Here is a 27,869-nt window from a genome sequence, read left to right as displayed (position 1 = left end):
ACATCCAGTTTCAATTTTTCTCCATTGGTAAATCTTCCTGCATTAAGATTTTGGTAACTTTTGGAAACCTCTCAAATTTTTATCAAAGCACATGGAAAATCTGCTACAATAGGACGTTATTTTAAATACCACTAACTATAACAGTCTTCTAATTACACAGAATAAATAATTGGGGAAAAAAAAAGACATATGACCTGTATTCCACTAAGGAAGCTCGTACCACAGACTTGAAATGTCCCAGCAGCCTAAGGTGGCCTCAGTATGTTTTTAAGGCTTCCAGTTTTAATTATTAATTCTGTGCTCTGAATGAGGCTGTGTTGGTTACATATATACTTAGAGTTTGTTTTCTTATTTTTGTTCCAAGGCATAGGACATGTTTAGACTACTTGAAACCAATCAACCTCTTCCATACTTATACAACTTAGTACCAGTATTAGTAGCAGGTTATACTCACCCCTGCTTAACAGAAAACTCTCCTTTGGAACATACTATAAAAGAATATTTATATAAAAGTGAAATATATTAAATGTCTAAATGAGCCCACACTGGGATCAAAACAAAAATGTCAGTGAAAGTACCATAGTACACTGTGCTACAACTAAGAAAAATACAACGCTTTTCAATGATAAGGATTTACACTTTCACCTGCAGAAGAGAGCTCAGTGTTCAGCACGTAGGTGCTTATACTTATTACTTAAAAATGTAAAAATAATTCTTACAGCAAGATTTTTATTTTTTTTTTCTTAACATGAACTAATGTGGAAGTATTCCTTTGAGTGCCATGCAAGCTTTTCTACAAACCAGCCTGTTCATACTATCAATTAAACCTTTTTAAACCATTTAGTTCTGCATAAACCCTGGCCTTTCTTTTTCAAGGACAAGGGCGGTCACTGACTCGGGAAGCCTTGACATCACTCCTCTGCCGATCTCTGATTAAGTGGCTGCTATAGAGGGTTAGCAGGTCAAATAGCACTGGAGGAGGAACTAAGAAAAACAGAGCACTGCCTTATTTATTAGTATATGTATCTAAAATAATTTAAATGAAAGTATTTTTAAAAATAGTTAATGGAGGTTAAGCAGCTTTTTTAACCTCTGTTCAAATTATTGAATGGCATATTAAAACCAATGGAGCTATAATGTACCTTTTAATGTGACCTGCTACTTTAATAAATTGCATATGTATTTAACTTGAAGTAAATCTATCTGTTTAATATTATTACTAAGGGTAGGTTAATATTACCTAGAGTTTCACTTTACCCATGTACTTTTTAAAACAAAAATATTAAAATATATCTACAGAGCTTCCCACTTATAATGAACATTTAAGCTCTGTGTACAGTAACATGGTTCAACATCTTGAACTGATACGTAACAACTGCAGTATTACCTACTGGTGGGGCTGAACTGTAAGCGGCCGTTGCGAAAGCCAGCACATCCTCACCACAGCAAGGCAGGTGAATGCTTTATAAGTGGCATCTTTGCCAGCCTCATCAAATGTTTAAGCAACCATCTCCGTACCTCCCACCATGGTCAGCTTTATGCATGAAGTGCCCTTCTTGAAGAGCTTGATCTCTGCCATCCAAACCTTATTTTGACATGTTAAAACTGCAGTATGACACAAATTATACAACGTCTGACAACAGAATAAATATTTGGTGGCGATCAGGATGTTAATACTTCCTTCTCACTTACACAGTTAGGAAGAAATGGAAAAATAATTAATTGCGTAAGTCAGAGACAGGCCAGACGTGACGCTGTCTGAGCACATATTAAAAACTGTAGAAAGAAGTATGATGATATCCAACAAAGCAAAACTTACCACATCAAATAGATTGTCTTCCAATTTCCTTACCTGGTTTGCACTCATTACACCTTCTCCCCTGACGCTGAGGCAGACAGACACACTGTCCAGAAACTTGGTCACAAACTGTTCCTGCCAATGTGCCCAGAGCGTCACAGTCGCAACGCTGGCAGCCGAGGAGGTTGTTCATGCTGAGGTTGTACGTGTGAAGCATGCACTGACTGCACTGAAGGCCAGTGACACCAGCTTTGCAAGGACACTGTCCTGTTGATTTGTCACAAAGCAGAGAGCCGTTTACTGTACCTGCCTTATCACAGTTACACGGCAGACAAACAAAGGAATGATTTTCCTGTACTTTGTGGTAGCCATCTAGGCATTCGTCGCATTGTCTTCCTCCAATATTTGGTTTACATGGACATTGCCCCGTCTTCGCATCGCACACAGTTCCAGAAAACGACCCTGCAACGTTACATTCACAAGCCTTACAACCAGTTACATCCAGCCCGTAAAAGTTGTCCATGCAGGTGTCGCAGTGAAGCCCCTTCACTCGTTCTTTACAATTGCACTGCCCGGAGAGAGGGTTGCAGAATCGGTTCACTGAGCCGTGGCTGTGGCACCAACAAGGCTCACATCCATCTTCATTAGAATATCTGAGAGCTTTAAATCCAAAATTGCAACTATCACACCTAAGACCTGGAAAGAGAAAAGGTATTAATAAAAAAAGCTGAAAAGCTATTGATTTCAATTTTAAAAAAGGACAAGTATACTACGCTTGGAAAAAAAAAAAAAAAGAGAAAGGAAAGGACTAATATTCTTCACGAGCATAATTAACAGGAATGACAGCGCTGCAAAAATCAATTGAATAATAGTGGCATCCCAAAAATCTGTTTACTTTTCCAATTTGTTTCAGAAGTGATGTGTTTCTGCTGGCTTCTCAACACAATTTAAGGTATTTCTGCAGGAGATTCTTTGTAACATTTCTAAGACAACACAGAATTAATCTCTTTGTCCCCCAGAACAGGACCTGTTGCACAACCGATGCTTATGTGAACTCTTCACCCTATACTGTAGAAATGCAATATACAGGGAATTGCACTGGGCTCTCAATCTGTTCTGATATCAGATTTATATATTATATTAAAAATATTAAATATACTCTTGGTCAACACAACTCAGACTAATTATGATGAATGATTTACTTAACACTGTACTCCCATTTTAACATTGATCACATTTATGTTAGTGTTTATTGTTAGCCATTACTGAAAGCAGAAAATGTTTCCCACAACCCAAAATGAAATATTTTTATCTAAATGTATGATTTAGTTAAGTCCTGCAGTATATTAAAATCTAAACTGTTTTCTTCATACTTCATCCTGTAGTTTTATTAGCTTAGTTTTCAAAGTCATCGCTTGCTTTATCCCTGCCCCAAGGGATGGCATTTGTATTTTAGTTTATAAAATGTACATTACAAGAAAGCAAACTAGATTATTATATGAAAAATGCAAATTCAGTTATGTGTTTTCCCTTGCAATGGGAAAATCGCTCACTATGAAGCCATCACTTAATTGTTGCATACAGAAAAATATAAATACAGTGTTTTAGCAAAATATTGTCTGCGTTTAAAAAATACAAAACCATATAAAAATACATCTAGCAACTTACATGTAGAAAAATAAAACTAAAAATGGTAGGAAATGCATTATACATATGGATAAAAACTCAAAAACTCCAACAGAAGGCAAGTTCCTTTACCAGTGATGAATGACTCACCTAAGGCATATCATTTAATTTCAATAAGGAAAATAAAAAAGGACCACTATTGCTGCAAATTTTAAAAATAACTGTATTGTTAACAAGAATTATGACTCATTTTGAACTATTAAAATTGGTCTACATGGATTCATATCATATCAGTTTTAAAAATATGCGCAGTGCTTATTTGAATATGCCATACATATTCCTGACAGGTAATCTATTCCTAACGATACTGAGGAAGGCCTACAGGGCATCACATTCAATGTTAACAAGTACAGGGGAGTTAGCACGCTTGGCATTTAATTCACATTCTTCTACCTTTTTATTCTAGATGAATGACCTACTTTAATAAAATTATTGGTGCTAATGTATTTTACTGGTGATAGAATCATTAGTAAGATTTAACAGTTGTGTTAACTCTAACAGTTCATGTTTCATAACACCGCAGTCCATAGTTGCATTTTTCTGTTATCGCGTTTGTTTAAATAGATAAAATGGCAATAGACAGATTGCTCTAAAAACCAATTTAGAAATCCAAAGAGGAAACCTCCTTGTTAAAGTTTGCTGCACACGTTCCAATACACAGAAGCTTACTTAAAATTGGTTTGGAAAACCAAAAAAGAGAATCCATTCTGGAAAGAACTAGGTCTTTAGCCCGCGAATAAACACTTGCATAACTACAGCCCCCCACCATAGTTACAGATAAATTTGCAGAAAGCATACATTTACACATTTTTTGTATTACTACTTCAGTGGAAATAAAAATAATTCTTCTTGTTTTCATCAAAGATGTGAGAAGCAGACTGTGCATTTCTCGTATACCAAACTCCCACTGAGTTAAGGTTTTCACAGATGCAAACATGAAATGTAGGCAAAGCATATATAACTAAGAATGCTCTGAAGTCATTTTATCGAATGTACGGTGTGGTTTTAAGGTGCACAGAGATTATATTTTACTCCTAGCACCGCTTTTATTGTATGGAAAACATAGGTACTTGGCATTCCACAGGGCAGAGGACAGAAACTGTTCAGGCTTACGTCTGCTTAGAGTCATTTTCATTATTTTTTGTTATTTTGTATTTGCTTTTGGAAATTAGAAGAAAGAAGAAACAAAGACCCACAATATTATAAATAAATCAATATTCACAAGTCAGTGAGACTTGCAAGTTAACATATACTTGAACATCATTAATACAAACCACAACCACGGTTAGCTAAAGAAAAAATGAATTACTAATTGTGTTAATAACAAAGCAGAAAATGATTTTTTTTTTTTTTTTTTTGAGATACATGTATAGTCTGAGACATGTACAGTTACCATGCAAGGCTCACTTTATCAGGAAATTCTCCTTGCATAATATTCCCATACATCAACATTTCAAAGTGTATTATATATACTGTGTATTTTGGGCACTTGATAAATTTTGTCCTTATGTGGCTGTGGCTCCCCTCAAATATGCTGGAAGTAATAAATTGCTATAATCAAATCTAATTTCGGAAAAATACCTGTGGGAGTAACAAACAAAAAAGCACGTCTTGTAAAAAAATGATAAATAACACAGAAGGTAGCAGTTTATTATAATCAGCTTGGCATTGAATTACAAAATTAAAATTATGTGGCCCTTGATAACTAACCCTAGCTATGTACATGATCTGTGGAATTATGTTGACTTATTTTGCATTTCATAGGAACAGTTCAAAGAAATATAATAGAAAAAAATGGATAGATTTATCACAAAGGACCCTGTAGCACAGAATATTTTGAGAAAAAAATCCATTTATTTTGGTCTATTAAGAAAACTAGCATGGAAACGATTTGCTTAGAACTCATTAAGTATAAAACATTTTGAAAAAGTGTTAATTTCCTAAAAGAAACATCTATGCAGTAAGCAAATTACATTATTTCTGTGACTTATTAGTGTGGAGCTATGTAAGCTAATGCAGCTATGCCGTAAAGAAACTTCTAAAGGGTTGATTAAACTAAGCTTCAAGCTGTAGAATTATTAAATTAATAATTTTTCAACAGTTAATTTCATTCATTTTTATAGTCTGCCTTCAGCAAAGAAGTTTACTACACTTTTCATTTAGGAAACAACTGTGTTTTATTTCCAGAGATAACAAGAAAAATGGCTCCGAACTCTTGCATTACACATACCAATAACATTTGCTTTGCACTTGCACTGGCCTGAATTTTGGTGACAGGTAATATCTCCATTGACTGTCCCAGAGGTATTACAGTTACAGGGACTGCAGCCATCAGGGTTTGACTGTTGTAGATTGTAGAATCCTTCCTGGCACTGATTGCATTGTCTGCCAGACACATGTCTCTTACAATTACACTGGCCTCCAATCTAGAAAGATACAAAATATTATAGAATGATGAACATATCTATTTTTAGATGATACACTCATTAGCAACAAGCATGGGAGTATGAGTAGGGGAGGAGAAAACTTTAAATGGAACAGAAAAAAATAAGTCTGTGTAACACACTTTTTTCATTTGTTGAGAGAGAGAGAAAAAAAGAAATATTAAACAGAGTAACTATTCAATTTTTAAATAGAGTTTAAAAGTCCTATTTTTTCAAAACAGAAGGAAAAAAGAATTGAGTAAACAATGTAGCAATATTTACCATCCGGACAGAGAAAACTGCAAAGAATAATTACAAAATTGCATTGGATAAACAGGGACTTCTATTAAAACAAGCAGTATTTTTTTTGAATCACAGTAACTGCAAAGCACTTTATCATTTTCAAAGGTCAAATTTTGCATTTTTTTGTTCAGACCATATGCTTATTTATTTTAGGGAAAACGTTAGTTAAATAAAAACTAAGCAAAGTTGAAACATTTCCTTTATGATTACTCATCCAAGAGTTAATTTTCTCTTCCTTTACAGAAGGACATGACCCAACAGCTCTCCCTCTTTTTTTGGTTCAGCTGGGATCCAAGCATTCCACTTCAGTGGTGGGATATAAAGGTCCTCTCCTACTCCCTAAATGAGTAGCATTGCCATTCAGAAGGAGCTGAGGCATCCTTTGTTGTGCCTGGGCCATGATCTGGGAGTATTTGTCTCACATCTTTAGCAAGATTAAAGGGCTCCTGGGAAGCTACCGCAATTTCAAACCTCTGAAAGCCAGAAAAAACCCCAATATCTATATTCATCGCTTTCGCATATGGTGGGAAAACTGACCCCATATGGGGAAAGGGCAAAGGCACAGGGATGAGGAAACGAATGGAAGAGATCAGTCAATACACAACATAGACAAGAAACGGGAGTCAAAGCAACAGAGAGACGCAGGAAGTGTGAATTGGCAAAAGGTTTAGGATTCATAATCAAGGAACAAAACCTAACTAATTTTTCTAACTCAAGTGTTCTGGGGAATGCAGAGATGGCAGTAAACAATTAAACTCTGCGTTATAAGTAATTTTTTTAAGGTCGGTATTTTTTTCAGTGCAAATATTTAGCAATATGAAAACGTACAGTGATTCAAAACTAGTTATTCATCTACATAATCAACAACTGTAGTTCAACATAGCCTGCTTTTAATTAGCTACCAGAACAAAAATTTCTCTTAACAGTTGTCTTTTTCATCTTAAACCTATGTGCCAGGCAAAGCTGAATCAGGATAGCCCTGTGGCACTAGAGGCAAAGCTACTTGGAAGTTCCACTTCAAATAAGTGTTATTATCACACCATCCCATCTACAATAAAGCTATAAGCTTTATTAATACAAAATAGAGTATTTCAACATCTAACAGTAAATTCTCAGTGCAGAAAACACTGAATGAAAGTTAGAGAAGCATGTATTCCTACCCCTTCCTCATAAAAGGATTCTGTAGTCCAATAAAACCTCTTCAATATGCTTTCATGATAGATATCTATTACTGATGTATCAGCCACATTTTTCAGGAAGATGAAGATATTAAAAAACCAAGAAAACAATATTTTATAAACAAAAGGAAAGACAACAGCTAGTAAAAAAAGGTAAGAGTTAAGAGACCATAATAGCAGAAAACAAGGCAACAAGGATTTTCGAGTTATTCCCTTTTAGATTGGATTTGATCTAGATATTTAGTTTATTATAAGAGACCCACTCATGCATCACAGCCATTTATCAGGGAATTCACATGTGAAAAGCAACTCTGAGTTTAATCCTAAATGAAGAAAAATACCTAGTTTAATACATAACTGTAAAAGAAACATTTTGTGTTAGTGATCTTAGCATACTCAGATTACCCAATAGCAAGTATTATATAAAGATACTCCATTAGCACTCAACAAACACATAACTCATGCCCCAAAAGACTTTAAAGTTACTTCAAAAGCTACAACATGAAGGAAAGCATCACATGCAAAAAGTCATCTTTAGAAAGTGGAAATCAGATCAAAATAAGGAATTTAAATAAGATGGGATAACCACCACCAAATTTTAAAACCAGAATAAGGCAATACAAAAATCAGCTTTTAGCTAGCAACATGCTAAAGGCATGAAGGAAAAAAAATATACTTTTCAAATGTCAGAAACAAAGGAAGACCACCAGAGAATCAGTGAGGTTGATAAATAATTAAGTGGTATGATTAGCAAATTCAGATTGGACATCAGAACTTTTCACTAAGAGGGAAGTGCAGCATCAGTAACAGGATGCCCAGAGGGCACGTGGAATCTCCATCCCCAGAGGTATCAAGACTCATCCAGACAAAATCATGAATGACTGGATCTAGCACCAACAACATTCCTGCTTTGAGCTGGAGCAGACAGCCAACTAATGCTTCTATGATTCTGTGCAGCATTCAGGAAAGACAGAATCACAACAGAGATCGCAAAGAAATTATTTCACAGCTGTTCACTATAAAAGAGGTGTTACCATTCCATATTAGGAATGATTTTCAAGACTGGTTTCAAACCAAAATGTCAGAAGGAAAAGATTTTAGCAAAATCTCATCTGTTGAAAAGTGACAACACACCAGTCAAGAGTTCTAGACGAACTGAAGTATAAAATTACTGAGTTATTAATTGCTTATATTAACCTCAGTAAAAGAGGAATAAAATTATAAAAGTTACATCAATCTCCTTAAAAGGCTGTAAGGAAGCTCCTGAGATCTACAGACTTTTTCTGTACAGAGCAAATTAATAGAAATGAAAACATGAATTTGATATACTGGAAAAAGACCGGTACTTTTTTTGCAAACTAAAAATCACACTTCATGATTCCACTGCATTGCTTTAAGTCAGTAACATCTGGAAATATCACATATACTGAACCAAATGGATGATCAAAAAGTCAAATTAATTTCTACATGAAGAAATACAAACTTAATGCCTGGAGAAAACCAATCCCGACTATATGGAGACAGTGATGAGTCCAAAATTAGCTATTATCACTCAAGAAAGGAGCTGTTAAAGCTGCTCCATTCCCCCTAAAAATCATTTGAAAGCTCTGAGGCAGTTAAAAAGGCAATAGGAATTCTGGAATTATTAGGAAAAGAACTGAAAATTATACAGAAAATGTCATTCTGTCATAAAAAGCCATTGTGTATCAACATTTTGCACAATTTGTATATCTGGTTACCCTCTCTAAAATAAAAGAGGTTGCAGAGTGGGTAGATAAAGCAAAGATATAAATGAAAAGAGACCCCAAAAAAAAGACTTTTCAGTTTGGAAAGAGATGAATAAGATAAAGAGAATACATGTCTATAAAATAATGAATGGCTTACAGAATAAATATTCATTATTTCTCACAGTATAAGGAGAGAACACCCAGGAAATTATCAGAAAGCAACCTTAAAAGAATGAAAAGGTACTTTTTCTATATGCTTCAAGTGTATAGAAAAACACACTGGTTTTTTGAAGTGCATTAAAAAATGAGTTGAATTAATTCCGTATGTGGACACCTAACATGACATTTCAGATGAAACCCCTGAGTTTGGCTCAGGTAGACCCAAAACCATGGATAACTGTTATTAGTTAAAAGTAAAGAAAAGTATATCACAGAAGGACCATGCTTCTTAACATCAGCTTCTGGTAACTACCAGAGAGGATACTGTGCTATATGAAAGTCTCATTTCATCCAGTATGGCTGTTCTTACCATAAATACACGGAAAGCCAAGTCTAATTGTGAGCAGATGGTAGCCGTTTCCTGATGCAACAAGTGAAATGTGTAGATTACTGAGTGCTAAGAGAAGCAAAGAGTACCAGTATCTTCAGCAAAATTTTAAGTGTCAAGCTATTACAAGCAGCAGTAATTTCCATCCCATTCAGTTGCAGAAAATGGATGTCCCCAAATTTTCTCTTAATTGGGTAAAAAATTATGCCAGAAAAATAAATATAACTCTTCAGAATGAGGGAGAAATATCTGGCTAATTGAAGAGTATAATAAAAGTTTTCTCCAGGAACCAACCAATAAAAACATCTGGAGATCTCCCTCTATAAATTTCCTCCTACCTTGCTGTCATATAGAAAAAAGTTTTCCATCTGTAATCAATACAAGTGGAAACTGGTTTCCTGGTTCTAAGAAGAGTGAAAGTCTTCCATGACAGTCAGAGGAAGGTATAGGAAACTAAAGTTTTTTGTCAGAGAGGGAGGCTTATCATACTGCTTCTTAATACATTGGAAAATAGGTTTCTATGTACCAGATTAGAGGATCTGTAAATAATGCACTGACCTTCTTCCATAACACTGATTTAAAAGTCTTGTGAAAAAAAAAGTCAAGCAGAAAAAAGACATTCTAGAGACAAGACAAAAAGGAGCCTCTGATTGTATTCACAAATGACTACTTTGTTTTTGTCTTAGCTATGTGTGATTAGCTATATGTGACAAGAAACCTTTCCATCCTGCTTCTGTCAATACGGGATATCAAGATGAAATATATCTATTGAAGTTTAGCCTCCGAAATACAGAATAACAAATTCAATTATATAACTCCAGTTTTACCCTGCCTTCTATAGTAAACATGGCATTATAAGAGATATGAATATCAGATAAGGGAAAGATGCCACTGTGATACAACCCATATTACACAGGTTTTATTCTTCATATACAGCTTACACTTCAAGTAGCTGTGCAGAATTTTAGAGAAGAATAGTTGGCCATGTTTCGATGCTGCAGGACTGTGCTTTGTTCCGGGTGGGCACTGCTGTGCTGGGATCACGCTCAGCAGGTTGATTTTCAACATCACTTTCCCTTTTTGTGCAAATATTCTAAGATCAGTAAAGGTGAAGTAAATTCAGAAGTTCAAAACACAACACATAGCATGGAGACAGCAAACGTGAAATAAAGAAAAACTGTGAAGAAACAGTAACACAGAATATAACCTGGAAGTGATACCGGACCACCACAAAATAAATATGAACAATATGATACTGCTCCAGAAAAGGTAAATGTAGTTCTGCTACACACTAAAAAGCAAACTCATATTTAAGACAAGAGAAGGAAAGGTAAGGCTTCATCTCAACAAGTTGAAGGGTACAACACACAAATTAGAAAAATCACAGTAAAAAGCAATAAAATATAGTTTTAAAGAACTGGATTTTTAGCTAAAAGAGAAAGCAAAATTAAGGTACATACGCACTCCCAAGTTGATATGAAAATTGGCTACTGTGTGAATTTAGGAAAGAAACTGATAATTCAACTTGATTTGGGGAAAATAGAAAAATATCATCTTTAGTTTCTCTGTACAGACAGAGAAGCACCAAAATAATCCATAAACACTGCAAAATGCTTGATAATGGATACTGTTACAAAAAAGTTGTACAAGGTGACAAATGTTTATAATGCTGCAGAAATAGGTGTACTACATGTTATAATACGGAAATCTACATCCAAATAGGTAGAACAAACCATTTCCATAACTACATAAAAATATAAGTGAGTTATGAAGCAAAGCGGTGGTTGCTGTCATTACTATTTTTATTTCTGTAAATCTAGCTTACTCTGGTATCAAGAACACTGGTAGCAATTAATATTTAGAGATTTTTATTAACCAGGATTTCACCAATTGTGCACTGGAGATATTACTGAATCTTCCTCTCCTCCACTCAATCCAAACGCTGTCATTTGAAGAAATAGACTTTAATTATACTGATCATAGAAGAGCAGAAAGCGACCTGTTTTCCTGTTCCTTATGCCCAACAGGCCTGGTTCTGACCCAAACAGTAAGCGGACAGAAACAGCCTGTCTATTAACATAACCATCTTGGTACTAAATCACTTATGGAAAATATCTGTCTAGACTGTTCACTACAAAAATGAGTCTAGACGGGCATTACTACCAAGTGGTGGTGTATCTTGGGACCTCATAATTACAGTTGTTATTTGATACAGAAAATCATTGATGCTGAGTTAGCACATATCCCTTTTGTCATTTATAATTTCCGTATGAAATACACATTAGTCCCATATCCTTGAATGTAAACAGTTACAAGAAGTATGCAAGCAATTTTCTCCTGCACAAATCACAAATATAAAATCATTGTCCTTAATCAGAAAGCAGACTACTAGAGATTTCTGAATTTTAGATATACCTAGCAGTTCACGCTCCTTTAGACTGTATTCATACAACACTTTAATTAAGGGACACTAATCTAAATCATCACATCTAGAATCACAAAATGAAAGAGGAGCCTGTTCAGAAACCCTCTCAGTGTCCAGTTAATAAGCTGATATGAGGACCTAAGAAGATATTTAAGTACCCAGGACAAAGGGTGACATGTTCCAAAGAATTGTCTTAATTATTGATTGATGTACAGCTAACTATTTAGCCATAGCGCTCTTCTAGTGGATAATCAACACGTACTTATCATGATCTCAGAAATACATCTTCTGACTACTTAAAATCTTGTTGACCATATGTATTCATGAAGTATAAAATGGAATTTCCTAAAAAAAAAAAAAAAAAAAAATCTGGCCTAAGCCTTTCTGAAAGTTAAAACCATCTTTTTCTCCTTGGATATCCCTATAATTTCAAATAGCTATTCTTTGGCATCTGTAATAAAATAAACATACTGCCAGAAACGTAATCAGAAAGTCTCTACAATTCTGGAGAATAAATATGAGTTGTGACTTGATGTTACTAAATAAAAAGCTAAAGTTGACACTTTCAAAGTTTCTTTTACCAAAGTTAACTTCTGGTTTTGAAGACCAAAACACATGACAAAAAAAAACCCACAAACTTTTGTGATTGTCTGAGTCATGACTAATTTCAATTAATTACTCTTTACCAGGATAGAAGCACCTTCCCTTGACCCACTGGCAATGCCCTAAAACTCACATTTTAAGACCCATGGGTATATTTAGTTCCTGCATGAAATTCTTTCTGTTCATCCTACCATTGCTGGCTTTGCAACTTATTGGTACTAATCACGATGTTCTGCCTTTTTGATGTAAATGCTAATCATACTCTTCTCACGACCTCCTCACTTGATGCAAATGTGGCAAGGACCCCAGCATCCAGTTGACTGCAACCTCAGGAAATGGGAGGGAGGAGCAAGAGGGTTGAGGACTTGTCTTTTCCTCAGTTCAGGAAATGAGAACTGTAAAATGTGCTGGCTCACACACATAGGTTAATGGTCTGACCACCAAATACCTGAGAGTATTCTCGGTATGTCAGCTTTGGGAACTGAAAATTGAATAAGCAGCAATAATAACTTTCCTATTCACTCCTTTGCTATCTCTTCTTGTCATCACATATGATGACTTTCAAAAGCCAGTACCTTTCTACCACTTCTACTCAAAATGTAAAATAAACTGTTTACCCTTTGCCCATGACACTCCAAAGCATAGAAGTGGACCAAATGCCCAAAATAACTGACAAACTATCACAGAAAACCAGCTATGGTACAAAACCCATCAGAAATGAAGCCATGGAATTATTTAACATAAAAAGCTCACTTGCCTTCATTTTAGCAATAAGATTAAAGGCCTTCCATGAAGGAAATCCAGGATTCAGAATACACACAGTGTTTTATAACTCGATTTTATTTATGGACTCCATTATGCACGTGAGCTTTTCATTGACATGTTCGCATCCTTTATATTCCTTATTCTATTTGATATATCTGTTAACTGAAATTCCCTTAATTGACTGCTTTACCTATGTTCTTTCCCTTGTAACACACATTCCAGTTATTTATTTATTGTCAATCAGAATAAGTGGGTTGAAAACTGTGTAGGTGGAAAAATGAGAACAGAGGAATGTTCATTTTAATTTTAGGTCAAAGAATTTATTCACTCAGAAACAAAATTATCAGAAATAAAGATGCTACTTTGGTTTAAAATACATATACATACACAGCTATTAGCTAGCTTTTCCATTCTGCATAAAAAAAAATAAAAATCAAACATTCAAAATTCTGAGGGAAAAAACGAAGAAATTCAAAAGAGCAATATTTAGGGAGTATACAGAAAAGTGAAATCTGAAGCCTATTCAAAAGCTTAGTTGGTAGCACCAGAATCTATGTTTTCATTTGACTCTTCATAGAAACCAGTAACTAACATTTTGTTCGTCTTCATGCCCTAAAAAATTTTCTTGCAACATGAGACAATACAGCCACCACCTTTACAGAAGGCAATTAAGCCTTTGCAACTCTGAACAATATCCTCTGCAGTAAAGTACAGCTTCTTTGCACCAATAAGTATATGATACATATTTATTTGCATGTTAAGAGTAAAATTTCAAAAATCAGCAAAAGCTCAGTAAAGAAAGATGCCCAAATTCACTGAGACCAGAACAGTCCAAAGACTAGATAAAAGCAATAGCAGCACTTTCAGCTTTGCCTAGAAACAGATGCCCTGGAAAAAGAGTGCTTTTTTCCCCACACCATTATATATGGCATATTATAATAGAATCATGAAAGGACTACAAACTGCTGTGCCTGATTGAATATGCAAGCATTTGTAGAGCAGTCTGGGTAAAAAGCTGCACAGGAAAATGAGTCAAGGATTGTGGTATAAGGGCCAGAAGAAATTAATCTCCAGCTTTCCATACAGAGCAAGAATGATCACATCAGCAATATTCTGGCAGAATTTTCTCATGTGTGAATGGTTAGGGAGAAGGGAAGAAGGCAGACAATTCTTCTTTCACTCTCATAAAACTCAGGCCCCTCAAATAATTCATTTGGACTTTCTGGTTGGTTGAAACATTTTGTGACAAACGTTCACAAAGGGGATGCGACCAACGTGTATCTTTTCTACACTGATTAGATGTCAATAAACAGCACAGAAGTGGAAAAATTTTATTAGGCTGTAGCAATTCTCTCTCTCTTGTACCCACCAGTCTCAAGGGAAGACCTCTCTCTACAAAAAAAGTCTGATGAAGTGCTCACGGATGCACTGACACACCACTCTTCTAAAATTCCACTCATTATTATAAGCCATAAAGTTATAATTTTGACATTTTTAATATTTTAGTTAACACTTTAAAAGATAAATGAAGTTACACAGTGATCTGTAAGTGGGCATGATCTACAGATGTACGAGAACTGAGAACCTATGCAAGTGATAAATGTTACACACCTACATGTATTTATCACCAAGGGTAGAGTGAAACAGGTGAACAGAACAGGCATAAGGTTTTCATGATCAGTCCAAAGAACTGACTTGGGAGTAACTGTTACAGTAAACTCTTCTACCCATCCTGTAAACGATCTACATTAATAATACTTCATTTGATGGGTAAATATTCTTTCTGTGTGATTCAATAGATTAATTTGTTATTCAATGGATTAATTTTGGAACTCCGTACCTCTTGGAAATTAGTGACAGAACTGGCACTTTGCAGAAAGAAAAAAACACACTTGATGAACTGCAGAAAATGGTAAGTTATGCAGTAAAAGTGTATTCTGCCCCAATTTTGGCATATTTCCTTGAAAATTATCATTGTGACGTGCCAATTAATTTTCATGAGTAGGGTCCTTATTCCTTACGATTCCATCTTCCACAGGTCAAATTTGGAAACGCTTCCTTCAATGATGCCTTCCTATTTCAGGTAATTCATTTCAGCCTTTAGTCCCCAGCCTTATTAATCTGTTCTTTAATGCCTCTTAATCATTTCTCCCTGCTCTGCTTCTACTGCAGCAGTGAATTGATGCTTTATTGAGCAATACGGTCTCCCCCATTTTTCCCGTTTTATCTCCCCGCTCATACTTTGATAGCCAAACTTCATCAACATTCTTGTATATTTCACTATAAGGCAGTGATTTCTGTAAACTACTCTTCCTCTGCTTATTAATCACAGCTAAAGCTCTTTTAGGTTAACATTTCGCCACCAACCATAGACGCACAAATCAGCATTTGCTTTCCTTTTCCCTATACCTTAAAAAATAGTCCTATGTGATACCTATTTTTCAATGTTTATCACACAAGTCCTGTGAAGGTGCACTGAGTCAAACTGGGCATGTATTTGTAGCAATACAGAACCAAGAATGAAAATGTAACAGGATCCACAGCAGCTTACTGTTAAAGAAAATGCAATGGCAAAAGACATCATATGAAAAATGCTAGAGATTGTTTTATGAAAGAAGTTTGGAAAAAAGAAGAAACAGGAAATGTGGCAACAAGCTGAAGAAGTTATAATCTCAATTCCCTGAAAAACAAATTCTACCTTTAAAATACATTTCAGACAAAGAAGCTATTTCTTCCCTATTCCTAAAAAAATTTGGATTTTGGCAATGGACAGGACATACGTGAATAGAACATGAACCACAATATATTTTTAATATATGTTCAAGACTTCAGTCACTTTTCCTGCTTTTTTTCAATACGCATGTTTTGCAAGTGACAGATAGATTTATTACGGGACTATATGTCTGCATGTCAATGAGGTCCATAGGCTTAAAAAGCATAGCTGATGATGTTTCTCTTTTCAGCATCACTTTGTAGGTTTCTTTTTTTTTTTTAAATGGACTTTATGAATTAAAAGGGAGATCAATCCTTGCCTTATTACAGTGAAAACTAGCTTCATTTTAGCTCAATTTCAAGCTCAGCTTATTGCCTGAATTTTCTAAATTTGTTTGTAATTTTAAGACAGTATCAAGACCTTCAAAAACACTTAAAACCTGGATGTTTTAACATTACTGAGTGCACCTGAGTGTACCTGTTAGTATTCAAAAAAACTCCTATTCACTTCTGAAAAATTGTACAGTATCTTTTATGTCTGTTGCTGATCTAGACAAAGAACTCTTCAACAGTACCTCTCAAATTGCTTTCTGTGTTTGCTTGGCTTTCAGTCTGTGATGTAAGTCAATTATCACCTTGAAAAGGCTAAACGTAAGCATTTTTTATAAATTAGTTTACCATCTAAATACACTTTGTACAGTCTTACTACTGTCTACCCAGCTGATTAACATGTTCTGTAATTTTTCTGTATTGAGGTTACTTACATTGTCACACAGGAGGCTGTTATTTTCAGTGCCTGTTGCATAGCATTCACAGGGTTTGCAAACATCGATGGCTGAAAGATCTGCACCTGCTTGTCTGTAATGAAAATCCTTGCACAGCTCACAGTTCTTTCCTGCATGAAAGAAAGGTTATGCATTATGGCTTCCAATTCATTAAAATTAGCTGTATAATTCAAAATTAAAGACTCTATTCCTTTGAGAGAATTCTATAATTTTCAGGACGTCCATTTTAATGCACCTTTCATCTCTACCTGCCAATTTAGTGATCCAGAGCATATGAAACAATGAACCTGTTACAAACTATGTTTTACTCCATTAAACTTCCATCTGTTATATAATACCACACTTATATAAAAGCTGTGCCATGCAAATGCCTATACATTTTTTGGAAAAATTATCGTTGAACCTGAAACTTTTCTTTTTTCCCTTTGCTAGACAAAGCCAAGAAAACTGAAATAGAAGAGAACTGTAAAAAACAGCATGCAAATATAGTACTTACACAGAACAGAAACCTTTACTTAATACGCAGGAAACTGACATTAGAGCAAAAGTTGACAACATTTTTAATGTGTTATCTGTTAACCTGCTTCAATTAGAAAGATGATATTCTGTATTTAAATGCTCTAGCACATGTAATGGAAACACCTTGGAAAGTATACGTTCTAATTATTTATTAGAATGTGTTTTGCACAGCAGATTTTCTGCAAGATTGGATCAAATTTTAGCAGTTTTTTCCTGTAGCTTAAGTATTGACACAATTGTAATTACTGCACTATCTGATAGTTTAAAAATACATATAACATGAGAATTTATTGGAATGGCAGCCATCGAGCATTACTAATTTCAGCTGACACAACACTTAGTCAAAAAGTGACTGTAAAACAAACAGTCCATTCTCTTTTGTGTGACTTACCGGCAGTGTTGTGTTGACAGTTATCACACACTCCACCGCCTCCTCTGTAGTATTCCTGAGGAAAAGGGTCCATTGCTAAGTCATAGTGGCAGCTTACTGCATGGCTGTAACATTGACAAGGTTTGCAATTATAGGCATGAACTTGGTCACCTGGACGAAAAGGCTTGTCATTGTACAATGGCAAACAGCGATCACACTGAAATAAAAAAGAAGTTAAAAAAAGAGAAAATACTATTTATTTACCTTACAAAAAACAGTATTATACTCTACGTTCATGTTTTGTTCTACGTGCCTTCCCCCATTTAAATATTAAAAATATTGGTTTTAGACAAGAAGTGAGAAAGCATATAGGAAAACAACAAAATCACCGTTTTTTTTTTTCTAATCTTTATAAGCTACTTTAATAAGAGATTAAAATCAAGGAAGGGGAGCAGAAGAATAAAATTTTAAGTATTTAGATACTCAACACAGGCTAATGTTCTGAGATTCAGATTTAGTTGAACCTATAAAGGTGCAAAATGTTGCCTACTTTGTTTGCGGCACAGAAGACATATTCACCTAATGCATCCATTTGGATGCATTTTAAACAATGTCTGTTATTGTGGTTTGTAGTACTGCAGTAACTGTAGTTTGTACAGTTACCATTTGACCCCGTGAGTGAAACAAAAGGCATCCTACGGGCAAATATGTGATGTTGTATCTGAAATATCAGCACTTCTTAACATACATTTATCTCATGAAACTTTCAAGAAAGAAACTTTAAACAAAAAACGTAAATCTCTACGTATATTCAACTCTGTCAAGTTATATTTTAAATATGACAATGCAATACTAGGATACCAGGTACATTGTTTAAATAAATACCTAAACAAAATATCTTGTTTTCTTCAATTCTTTTCAAATTTATTAGATACAAAGACTAATGATATTCAAGTACTTAATTAGCTTAAATCCAAACCAGTAAAAATATTTTTAAGTAGTTCAGGAGCACTTCATTTTTTATTTTGATGAACTCACAATATTACCTTCTAAGTAGCGCTTTGTGAAGAATGTGAAGTTGGAATAATCTTCGGTTCATAATAGACACTACAAAACTTAAAGGAGAAAATTTATTGTGCCTACTGTTTCATCAAGAACTAAAACCAAATTGGATTTCTTAAAATTAATGAATGGATAGCATTTTGGACAATTACATTCTCTTAATGGTGAACAATCTAACTAGTTTTTATGAAACTGACTCAAAGAATGGCACATGTTGGCACTGGAGAGATATTTGTTTAGAAGAATTTTTTTTATTTAACTGGCATTACACTAAAAGTCCATTCCCAAAATACTGGTGCCTTGCTGGATCTAAGAGACAAAATATGTTGCAATTATAACGTATAATGTCCATCTTTCAGAAGGAATATAAATGCTTAAAAGGAAGTTGCTTCTGTAAAGCACTTGAGCAACTTCTTTCTTAAGTTCCAGAAGTGTGCTCATCTTTTTTCATGTCTATTATTCCAAGCACTATGATAATTATTTAGGCCCAGTGTGCCTACATCACCTATATGCTGATCATTAGGAAACTATACTCAAGTTTCTAAACTGTTTCACAGCTCATGCTGGGAAAGAATCAACTGTGGGTGAAATGAGAAACTGAATAAGAAAACATAAGATTAAGACAGCCCAATAACTGTGGAGCAGTCACAACTCAGAAGCAACTTGGGAGAGAAAAATCAAAGTACAAGAATTTATCTGCTGAAATTTAGTTTTCGTAAATGAAACTAACAGTAAGAGGTAAAATAACAATAACTACTACACCTTTTTGCAATCTGTTACAAACAAAACAACAAAAAACCACACCAGCATGACAGTGAGAGGAAAAGGAGGTTTCAGGCTGAAAATGAGCAGGGTTTCTCTTGAGACCTTGAACTCCGACCTTTGTTTATCAGGAGAATCACTGCCTAACCGTGATTAGCCCAGTTTATTTATCAGGAGAATCACTGCCTAACCGTGATTAGCCCAGTTTATTTATCAGGAGAATCACTGCCTAACCGTGATTAGCCCAGTTTAAGTACACCAAGGGGAATGCCTTCACCATAACTGTTACACAAGTTACACAACTTAAAAGTTATTTAAGTCTTTCCTTCGTTCACATCCATTTTTCCTCTCTCCAGTCACTCCCTTTGTCTCTACGTGGAGGACAACCAGCATCAGCGTCATGAGACAAGAGGGTTCATTCAGACATTGCACAATTTGGGAAGTGCAAGAGAGAAACCAGAGCTCCCAGTCAAACCATCCCACTGATGCAGCTTCCACCTTTCAGCATGTCTATAGAAATACGTCCTCCTTGAAAGGAAAACAGTACAGGAATCGCTACCAACCTGCCAGCCCTGAATTTCCATTTGTGCATGGCCAGCCATACAGCTGCTGAAAGCATTCATCGTTACATTTCAGATTTAATCTTAGATCATGCACACCTGTGGTTGCACCTATTGTTAAATGACACACATACACTGAAGAGTAAGACAGAAAAAGATGGCATTTGACTTTCAGAACTTTGACAAACTTTTTAAAAGCCTTGGCAAAAAAGTAGTCATTCGAAAGTTGGCAATGACTGAAAAACAATTGCTGTTCTAGTAGTTGTCACACCTGTATGCATTAAAAACGTGTACTGGACCCCCACCTCATCCTGCTGAGTTTGTCACACCTTTATTAGGTTAAGAATTGTGTTTAACTTCCAGACCTGCTGTGTTTAGCTTTCATTTTTGGTAGCATGATGGTTTACATATGGTAATCTTCAGGTCTGTGTTCACCAAATGTAAGCTCTGTATTTGTCCAAAAAGCAACAGTTATGGAGATTTTCAAAGGTATTGAGAGATTCAGGTTTCAATTCTTCGCTACCACATGCAAAACGGATAGGTAAATTCCCAAAAAGCCTTTGACAAATCTGAACAAGGTCTAATGGGTTTACAAAGAATGTTAGTTCTTGACAACACTAGCCTTCCTCCATAACGATAAACCCCACAAACATGGAGATGTCCTTATTCTCAGTTACATCTAGGCTCTTCAGAAAAAATGTTAATTATATGGCTTTCCCTATGGACAATAACAAACATGTCCTCTTGATATATAGTATCTGAACCACCCACCTTCTGTGAAAACAGTTTTCTGAGACAGCATTACATGGAGCCAGAAGGTCAAAATGCCTAGCTCATCTTGGTCCAATTCATTAGTCTAAAATTATGATTAAAAACTTTTTTGCATTAACGAATTCAGGACTTTAATTTACTAAAACTGTTATTAAAAACTTGCCTTCTCAAAATTCCTGAATCCTGCAATCTTACGGAAAGATCACCAGTGACTTCAGCCTAAGCCTTTATGTGCCAAGTACCTTACTACTCACCAAGAATGTTGAGGACAGTGCCTCTGAAGAAACAGTCAACAAATATTCAAAGAAATACTTCGGAAGGCAACTGTAACAATACTTTAAGGCTTGCAAGAAGTCATGATCAACTAGAACCTTCTACTCCAACACTTTTAAAATATCCCGCTGCTTGCCTCTGGGTGGCATCCTTTTTTTTTTTTAACGTTATGTAGAATATTCTGTTGTTTCTTTTCCTAACCTGTGTAGGAGTTCCCATCTCACACCTGTCAGCCAAAGTTCAGTTGCAACAACCAGTGTACATACACAGTTATGATACATATATTATACATATGCTTCTATAATATACATATCCCATGCCATGAACAGTACAAAGATTTAAATATCTTCTGAAGTGATATCAAGACTAGAGTGCCTCAGGCATTTTGAATGCTCTCTTGTCTTTGAAAAACTCCATATGTGTACCACCCAACCGCAATGATTTATGCTGCCCTGTAAGTGTTGACTAGAATAGTATAGTTAATCCCATACAATTTTTTCCTTCCTACAAGATCCCAGTCTGTACCCAAATGGACAGTATGCTTTCACTCCATTTAGCTTCATTCGCCAAATAAATATGGCTTCTAGGCAATACCTATTCCAGTGTAGCTTAGCCCTACTCTGAAGACAGTTGTCTTAATATCCCCATGGCTTTTCCTCAGCACCCTCACTACAGCATTTCACGATCTATCAAGACCGCGTGTTAGCAGAGCTTTGAACCATATCTGTCTCTTGTGAACTCCCCAAAGACCTTTTAAACTCAAAAGCCAGGTTTTATTAGAAAACAAAAAAGCTAGAGCATTCTAAGTGACTCCAAGTGACTAAGGAAGACAGAATAGAAATGAGGAGTGTCTTACAGAGTTCCATTGTAACACTTCACATACCTTAAAAGGATGCAACATAATTTTAGAAACTAAGCGCAGCCATAACAGGTGATTTACAAATGCCGTATGCCAAATAGCATTCTAAGAAAAGACACTACTGCTGCTTTGCAATGGCAAAGTGACTGGCAAAGAACCTGACTGGCAAGGAACATAAGATCTACCATTCTGAATGCCAGATTCCAATAATGGGACACCACTGAGATCTCAAACACTAGGATAGATGTTGTCAGGCAGCATAAGATATATTTTTACTCAACTTCTCTTTCATTTATGTTTTTTTTGGTGAAGTTATATGAAGCAACACTAAGTCCTAAAAAATCAAAGCGTATGCAACCGCACTAACTCTGACGATCGGGCTGCTCAGTAAAATAATTCACACTTAAATTCTCCAGGATTAAAATTCAAAGACATTTCAAATCAGGCATCCGATCCATTTTACTCATTTAGACTCCAAACCTGCAGGACTTCTGTAAAATAAAAGAGAGGGAGAAGGTGTGTTTTGCAGCTGATGAGTTCGGCATATGTACTGTTTTACCAAAGCTCTGACTTGCTCAGGATATTAAATTATAAGAGATCTTGTGCTTATTTTTCCCTCTTTCTACCTTGTCTATTTGGAATAAGCTTTTGAATTCCATTCTCCTGTAACATTAGAGAGCGCTGTAGCCACAGTCACCAGGTATTCTATGGTTAATTTCACTCCTCTGGGGAAGTTATTGCATGGGATATTTTTATTTTTTTTTAATAATAGTTTTAGTGGGGTAAATGAAGAAAAAAACCAGACTGGCTAATTACTCAGGCACTTACACAGAATATGTGAAAAATCATAGAAATTCAATAAATCTATGTGGCACTATGATTTACAACAGCTACTTACAACAACAGTGAAGTCCCAGCCCAGTTGTGTCTCAGGTTTTTTTCCACATTAAATGAAATAAATATCCTGCATAATGCATAAACCTCTGAAAATCATTTTCAGACTGGAACAGCCTTCTTAGTTCCTGAGAGGTAACAATAACAACCATAATGCTAGCTGCCATCTGCCTACATCTTAAGTAAAACTTACAAACTTATCAAATATACTTATACAATTATACAAATAATATTTATCAAAATGTATAAGGGATAATGACCACTTCACAATTCCTTCAGTATGTCATCACCAGTGCAACAAATATGAGGTATCTGAGACTGCAACAAGTTCTTTCAGGATTTCAGCAATGCTTGTACACAAATTGTTTTAGAAGTTTGGATCTTTGAACTGTGAAATTACACCAGTTTTCCAGGGATGGATTCATGGACAAACTTCCACAGACATGTCAAAAGTTACCTACAATTTTCAGGCACGTAAGACTATTGAACTAGGTGCCTTTCTGCTTGCTCTTTCCTAAAACTCCAGTCAACCATCTGCTTGCTTGACTTCCTTTCTTTTTATTCTGATATAAGCAGCTTCCACCCAGGTCTATCCTCTGGACACACAAATTATGGCACAGAGCTTACCAAAAAGTGCATTTTTTGCCTGCTTGCTTTTGCAAGTTAAAAGTTCTTGAGCAACCACTTACTATAGCTAATATTTACAGCTCCTCAGGTACTATGTATCATGAATTCCACCACCTGACATGATGACACAGATTGACCTTTAACTAACGTTTAGATAGATTCTTCTGTAACAACATAAAACCCCTTATTTATCCAGTTCCTGGTAAATCAACAATGCCATATCTAGTTTTCAGACAGCAGATGTTCAAAACCATTAATTATTTGCATGGAAAACTACAAAGACCTGAAGCCTTTACTGTATCCAGTTATTGTCTCACTTCCATTCATACCCTCTCAAGCATTTATCAGAGTTGCTTTATTTATTTTAAATTCTATTTTTTATTATTATTTCTACAATTATTGCTGTATATTTTGCCATTACCTTTCTATTAGGTTCTGTATGACCAATTTAAAGGAGGCTCTGAGGTGGTACGGTAAGGCTGACCTTGTTTGATTACCTTGTTTTTTCATGGGCTGCTTCCAGTTTTTCATGTGACACTGTGGAAAGTTTTTGGACATACTAATCTCATGTCTATAAGTTAGTCTTTGCATATAAATGTTACCAAAATCCGGACTCCACTCTTGATGCCTCAGTTTCCATTTGTAGAAGGCAAAGCTATTTCCCAAAGCAAGACACAAGGCATTTACAGCATAAATTTGTAAATTAAGAAGCTGAACGTTTTTTTATAAGATGAGAGACAAGCTCTGTGAGGAATTATTTGCTCTTCTTTCTTAATCTGGCCCCTCAACACCGGCAAGTCATTCTTAAGCATTCCCTTCTTCCCATCATCTCAAATTTCATAGTAACATATTTCTTCATCAAAACAGAACTCAGGAAAAAAAAAAAAAAGGAAAAAGAAATTCCATTTGGTATGTCAAATTTCATAACATGCTGATACAAATAACTAAACTAAGATTTCTATTTGTAAAGAATTATGCAAATTTTTAGTTTCTGGTGTTGCTTTGCTGCGCAACAGCTATCCAGATGTATGTGCCAGATAAATTCAAGATGGTAATTTTAGTTGTATTAAGCGTAAATGTGACAAGGACATACTCTGCCATACGCTAAGAGCTTGTCAAGGGATCTCTTATTTCTCGTCCAAGATACAAAAAACCGAAAGCCTTCTTATACACCCTCCCTTGTGGTGACTTACTCACTGCTAGCCCATGACAAAAGTTAAAAGAAGAGTTTGCTGACAGTGCAATTTCTTCTCAAAAATACTTGCTCCCTCCCCGCCAAAAAAGTTTATATTTGGAAACTTTCTTCATCAAATGCCTAATTGAATCCCAAATAATAATAACAACAACAACAAAATACCTAATTCACTGGGGTGGGAGCCTGAGAAACATAGGCGTAAGTCTGTAAGACAGAGTTTTATCAATGTCAATGACAGTCAAAAATCAGGATGGATTTTGGTTTTGCCTTACAAAAAAATCAAAACCTTTGGGTTTCATGTAAATCCTTGATGAAATTCAAAGTAGTTAGTGATACACTTGCAAATATTAATTCTATTTTATTACTACTTCTATTTCATTTCATATTTAGTAGATACTGACATGGTCATTAAAGAATGAGGAAAAGAATTAAACAACATCCTTACTGTACTCTGAATGAATACGGTTAATTCAAGCATTTCAATTATAGTTACAACGCATATATGCCAAGTCAAAATGTGACACTCACTGGAACAACCCATTAACATTGACAGAAAATATCTGATAAGGCAGATACATCATTAAAATGTATTTGGTTTGTTTTCATAAGGTAGCATAAGTCTTGCAGGAGTGCTTGGTGAACTTCCAGATCTTATTAAATATTTATAATTAATCCCTACAAAGTAACATTTCACAATATGTGTTCTAATTAAAGGGACATTGTCAGTTTGAATTTTTTTTTCTAATTTGACCCATCTAAAAACTTCAAATTTCTGTTCAAATCCCATTTAGTCTGCAGAGCGTACTCTTCTGCTTAAAAAAAACTAGAAAACTTAGATCCCCTATGAAATTTTACAAAGATCTTTCAAATGATCATAAGCACAATATCAAATGCTCTCAGGTTAACACTTCTTGCTCTGTTCTAGCAAGCATCAACTGTTTGGAGGGTTTTTGATGTGAGATTAGCCTCCCCTTTGCTACTGCTGTTCCTATTCCATAACCCCTTCTTAATTTTTGGAAAGCCTATTTCCAAAAGGCATAAATGTAGCAAAGAATACAACATGTACTCATGATGGAAATCTAGCATTCAGTGGGACTGCGGGATTCGTTCCTTTGATGCAGCTCATTCTTTCTTAACCTCAACTTCTTTACCTCTTCTTCTTTTTTTTTTTTTTCCTTTTTCTATGAGATAAATAATTAATCTAGGGACAGGACATTTTCTCTGAACAAGTTTTCTTAACTCATACATCATGGTTCTGCTTTCCCTAAGTTGTATGTGAAAGCTTCCAAGAAAACCAAAGATTGCATGAAATAAGTGAGAACTGGCACCATTACTCTAAGATCTCCTCTACGTATTTCTCTAGAAGACCATGACTTATACTAAACAACCCCATTTTCATTCTCCTATGGCCAAATAAGAAAATTACACTTTTGCAACATGGTAAGTTTCAACTACACACTACACTTCACAACACCCCTCTTTATTGAGAAATGCTGTTATTAAGAGCAAAGCAATGATAAAAACATATTTTCTAGACTGTATCTAGATTTTTTAAAACAGCCTTTGAATTAATTCAAAGAAATTTAACCTTAATATCAACTATCTGAAAATACGGAGCAGTAAAAAGTAACGTTAAGTTTGTTCTTTTATTAGAACAATCACGTTGCCACTACAGATAATTTTAAAGATAACCAAGTGTCATATATGATTGTGAAAAGTACGGGAAATTGACATTTACAGGCTGTCCTTAAATAAGTAAGTTCAAAGCTCTATTTTCAATGTTTTAAAAAGCCACTACACAAATCACTGGTTTAGGACCCCCGAGAAAATAACTTCCAAATACATATGTATGAGCATGTCTCAGTATCTTCTTAACTGTGCTCATCTATGCAAGAGACACTTAAAATCAAATCCAAAATGTTTTAACTCTTTGTATCTTAAACATATTTTGTAAACAATTGCATTAAAAGATCTCATTCTTAGCTGAAGTCAGAGACCGCAGTCTACAGATGCCCCAAGTATCTACAGATGCTCCAAGTATCAGAAGGTAAACCTATGTTACTGTTTTACCTTGGATTAGACATGCAGTTTTGAAGCAAATCCACAAATTTTCTGCATTTACTGTGCTTTGGTTTACATCATGGAGCTCTCCTGTACCACTTGAACTGTTCTCTTTCGAATGAAACTAAATTAGAAGCTAAACTCCAGGACTGTTGCCTACTGCACTCTGTCTACTGAATGGGTCTGGAGTCCACAGGACCAGACAAACTACAGTAGAGTAAGAAATAAAAAAGAATAAAACAAAACCTCTGAAGCATATCTGCTGTGAACATTGGGTCTTCATTACCTTTTCACTCTACAGATCATTCGCTAGTTGCTACAGCAGGGAGATCCATAATCTTTATTAGATGCTGACAATCTAAATTCAGGTTTGCATCTAATGTTTCAAAGTGGCATAATCCTCTAACAAGAAATCAAATCCCTGAACACAGCACTCCTGGTGGTCTGTGGTGGAATGGCTCTTGGCAGGGGGTGGGGGGTAGGGGGTAGTTTTTTCTTTCCTTATTTAATACCAACCCTGCTATGGAAACTTTCCCTGTAAAAGCTAGGACAACACTAACACACGTATGCACACACTCTCCCAAGACTAAAATCCCGATTTTGAGGCGGTTCGTAGGCGATGTAGATAAACCAAGAAGAGACTAACATTATTTCCTTCTGTGTAGCTTTCCTTGACGCACAGGCACTTATATGGTTCCATAGCTGCGTCGCAATTATCAGCATGGCCATGGCAATTACACCTGAAAGAACAATAGGTAGTGAAGAAAAAATTGTAACATGGAAACATATCGGTCCAACAATATATAACATGGTCACAAAGGCAGTTTTGTGTATTACATATTCTAGTTCTTTATTAAGAACTAATAAACACCAAAGAGAATGTTCTTAAGTGCAATAACCTACAAAAGACTATTTTACTCAACATATTTTTTAGTATCAACGATTGCTTTCCAAGAAAATAAAA

The 27,869-nt window shown here is 35.3% G+C and overlaps 1 protein-coding gene across 1 annotated transcript in view; it reads right to left on the bottom strand.

The window, feature by feature from the left end:
• USH2A (usherin) overlaps positions 1 to 27,869 on the bottom strand; it is a 392,064-nt gene that overhangs the window by 319,899 nt on the left and 44,296 nt on the right. The window contains exons 8-12 of the mRNA XM_054195462.1: positions 27,552 to 27,645; positions 17,863 to 18,058; positions 16,932 to 17,062; positions 5,715 to 5,910; positions 1,853 to 2,494 (exon numbers count right to left, since the gene is read on the bottom strand). Coding sequence (XP_054051437.1) covers positions 1,853 to 2,494; positions 5,715 to 5,910; positions 16,932 to 17,062; positions 17,863 to 18,058; positions 27,552 to 27,645 — 1,259 coding nt within the window. The remainder of the gene's footprint in view (positions 1 to 1,852; positions 2,495 to 5,714; positions 5,911 to 16,931; positions 17,063 to 17,862; positions 18,059 to 27,551; positions 27,646 to 27,869) is intronic.

The sequence above is a fragment of the Rissa tridactyla genome, chromosome 3 (assembly GCF_028500815.1).
Source record: "Rissa tridactyla isolate bRisTri1 chromosome 3, bRisTri1.patW.cur.20221130, whole genome shotgun sequence".
In the NCBI taxonomy this organism is placed as follows: domain Eukaryota; kingdom Metazoa; phylum Chordata; class Aves; order Charadriiformes; family Laridae; genus Rissa; species Rissa tridactyla.
The sequence above is the reverse complement of the archived record's forward strand: the minus strand, read 5'-3'. Positions and strand labels throughout refer to the sequence as shown.